This window comes from Mandrillus leucophaeus, unplaced genomic scaffold, assembly GCF_000951045.1.
Source record: "Mandrillus leucophaeus isolate KB7577 unplaced genomic scaffold, Mleu.le_1.0 Scaffold24, whole genome shotgun sequence".
Taxonomy (NCBI): Eukaryota; Metazoa; Chordata; class Mammalia; order Primates; family Cercopithecidae; genus Mandrillus; species Mandrillus leucophaeus.
Window position 1 is genome coordinate 4,347,063 of NW_012102476.1, and position 3,149 is coordinate 4,350,211.

A 3,149-nucleotide genomic window follows, 5' to 3' on the forward strand; every position below is an offset into this window, starting at 1 on the left:
TCATTTAAAAGATGCCAGCTCGAGGTGGCTCACACCTGTAGTACCAGCACTTTGGGAGGTTGAGGTGGGCAGATCACTTGAGTCCAGGAGCTTGAGACCAGCCTGGGCAACATAGTGGGACCCTATCTCTACAAAAAAATTAAAAATTTGGTGGGGCATAGTGGCTTATGCCTGTAATCCAAGCAATTTGGGAGGCCGAGGTGGGCAGATTCCCTGAGCTCAGGAGTTTAAGACCAGCCTGGGCAACAACATGGTGAGACCATGTCTCTACTAAAAATACAAAAATTATCCGGGTATGGGGGTGTGTGCCTGTAGTCCCAGCTACTCAGGAGGCTGAACTGTTTGAGCCTGGCAGGTGGAGGTTGCAGTGAGCTGAGATCACGCCACTTCACTGCAGCCTGGGCAACAGAGCAAGACTCTGTCTCCAAAAAAGAAAAAAACAATTAAGCCATGATTGCACCACTGTACTCCAGCCTGGGAGACACAGTGATACCCTGTCTAAATACATATATGTGTATCAGTTGCTTCTCTGCCCAGGTAGGTGCCCTTGGAATACCCATGAACACGTCGTCTTTGTCTTGCAAGTCACCAGAATAGACCCACACTCAGGCACTTACTAATGTGTACTTTTTTTTTTTAAAGAAATAGGGTCTCGCTCTGTCACCCAGGCTGGAGTGCAGTGGTATAATCATAACTCATGGCCACCTCAAACTCCTGAGCTCAAGTGATCCTACCACCATGCCTCCGCTGATTATTACTGCATTTTTTGGTGAAGATAAGTCTTGCTATATTGCCCAGGCTGATCTCGAACTCCTGGGCTCAAGTGATCCCCACCTCAGCTTCCCAAAGTGCTGGGGTAACAGGCATGAGCTGGAATAACTTTTATCTACTGATTTTAAGTTGACTGCTCCCCTCCCACCAAGCTCCTTTGGTATGCAGTAACTGGCAGATAAATTTGCAAAGGGGTCAAGGAAGCACCCTGGAAGAAAAGGAACAAGACCCACACCTCTTCCCTTGTGTATCAATGTTATAAGAACACTCTGATGGCTGGATTGAGATCACCCTAGGGGACCCCAGGCTACCTGCCCCCAACTCATCTTGAGAGTGGAGTCTGGATTAGTGCCCCTGACAACTGGGCTCCCAGGTAGAGCTGGTCCTGGCATAGAGAGGACCTGAGACTGGAGAGCTCTTCTCACCCAGCCCCCTCCCCGGGAAAGGCGTATGCTGTGGGAATAAAGGCTGTGGGTGTGGCAGGAAACTGGGGATCAGGAACCTTGGAAGCTGAGGAGCAGAGGGACCTCCTCTCTCCCAGGTGGGAAGAGTCATTTCCAGCGGCCACATCCAGTGACAGCAAAGCTGCATCGGCAGAAAGCTGGGGTCTGCTGCGGGACTGACACATTCCCAGGTTGGTCCTGGATACGTTCCCGACTCTGTGGACCGAGGAAGCCCTGGGGCCTTGGGAAAAATGGCTTGGGCTTAGGGTGAGGGCTGAGGGCCAGCGAGAGAACAGGCGAGGGACAGCAGGCATGGAGCCGGGAGTCGTGCGGTGAGGGGCCTGTGCTGTGCTTCCTTCTTGCTCCTTAACAGCCTGTGGACTTAGGTTCGGAAGAGACAATGGGTGGAATGAGCCTGAGCATCCTGAGAGAAGGGACTTCCCCAGGGGTCCCCAGGGAGATGGGACCTCTTCATGCTTTATTTCCTCATCTGTACTAAGGCAACCATGAGCATTTACTGCACATGCCCACTGTGAGAATTTAAAGAGTTTCCAGAAATGAAATACTTGGCACGTGGTTAGTGCTTAATAAATATTAGCTTGGGTTAAGATTATTGAGCCAAACAATGGAAGAGAAGGCCAGAAAGTAGGAATGCATCGAACAGCAGTTTCTAAATTGCTTCAGTGTCAAAGAAAACCATCTCACACTTCTGGGACTTCCCTGGGCCTTAATTTCCTCGTCTGTAAACCAGGGCTAAGAAGTACCTACCTCGCAAGGTTGGTGTGAGAGTTTGTTTGTTTTTGAGACAGGGTCTTGCTCTGTTACCCGGGCTGGAGTACACTGGGGTGATCACAGCTCACTGCAGCCTCCACCTCCTGGGCTTGAGGCTGGGACTACAGGTGTGCACCACCACACCTGGTTAGTGTTTCTTTTATATATTTTGTAGAGATGGGGTCTCGCTGGGTTGCCCAGGCTGGTTTCAAACTCCTGGCCTCAAGTGATCCTCCCACCTCGGCCTCCCAAAGTGCTAGGATGATAGGCGAGAGAGTTAAGCCCTCAGCATGGGGTTTGTGGAGGTCTAATCCATGCAGAGTTCAGCCTTAGGGGTGTCCCTACTCCAACTCTAGGCTCCCTGGGGCGGGTAGGGGGGCTGGGCCAGCAGGCCTGCTAAACTGCTGAGTGGAGGCCCCAGCCAGTGACCCAGCAAACCCACGTGCTGGGTGCCTCTGACTTGCCAACTGCCTTGACATGTGGGGCCTCATGTGATCAGAACATCCAGCTTGCAAGGTGGGGTCTGGAGAGGGCAAGGCTGAGGGCTTGCTCTCAGCCACCCAGGTGGTGGGCAGGGCCTAAGATCAGCTCAGACTTGCTGCCACCAGAGCCCAAACCCTACTCCTGCTTGGGTGTCTTGAGTCAGCAGGGAGCACCCACTCTTCTTCCTGTGTATTCCTGGGCCCTCCAGGGCACTCAGGGGCTTCTCCCCACTTCCCCTCCCCACCCCACGCCCTCCCTCCGGCTCTGGCGCTCACCTGGCTGCTGTCCTTGGCTGACACGTCAGCCATGTTGTTCCTCCGAGCCTGGTGCACCGTCAGCGCAGCCCGAGTGGCCCCACCAGCAACACTCACGATACACTGGGTGGGGAGGGGAAGAGAGAAGGTTGGTGGAGACACGTTTCCTGGTAATACAGGCACTCAGACCAGCTGGAGAAAACCTGGCCCTGACCAAACTCTGAATGCTGTCCTTGGTATCTACTTCTCACCTTGATGCCCCCTAGGCTCAACTTCCCTGTCCTGTTCTAGGAAACTGGAGTCCCACCTGCCACTACCACCTTGGGGACTGGCCTCACAGAAACTTAATTTCCTTCTCCAAGGTGGAGGCCCAAAGACCATTCTCATCCCAGAACTCCCAGCCCTCCAGCTCCTGCTTTGGCCACAC

General features: G+C 53.3%; 1 protein-coding gene across 1 annotated transcript in view; it reads right to left on the reverse strand.

The window, feature by feature from the left end:
- The window catches only part of LOC105541477 (chromosome unknown open reading frame, human C16orf58), a 19,731-nt gene that overhangs the window by 5,064 nt on the left and 11,518 nt on the right, over window positions 1-3,149 (reverse strand). Inside the window, exon 6 of the mRNA XM_011982533.1 lies at window positions 2,744-2,845. Coding sequence (XP_011837923.1) covers window positions 2,744-2,845 — 102 coding nt within the window. The remainder of the gene's footprint in view (window positions 1-2,743; window positions 2,846-3,149) is intronic.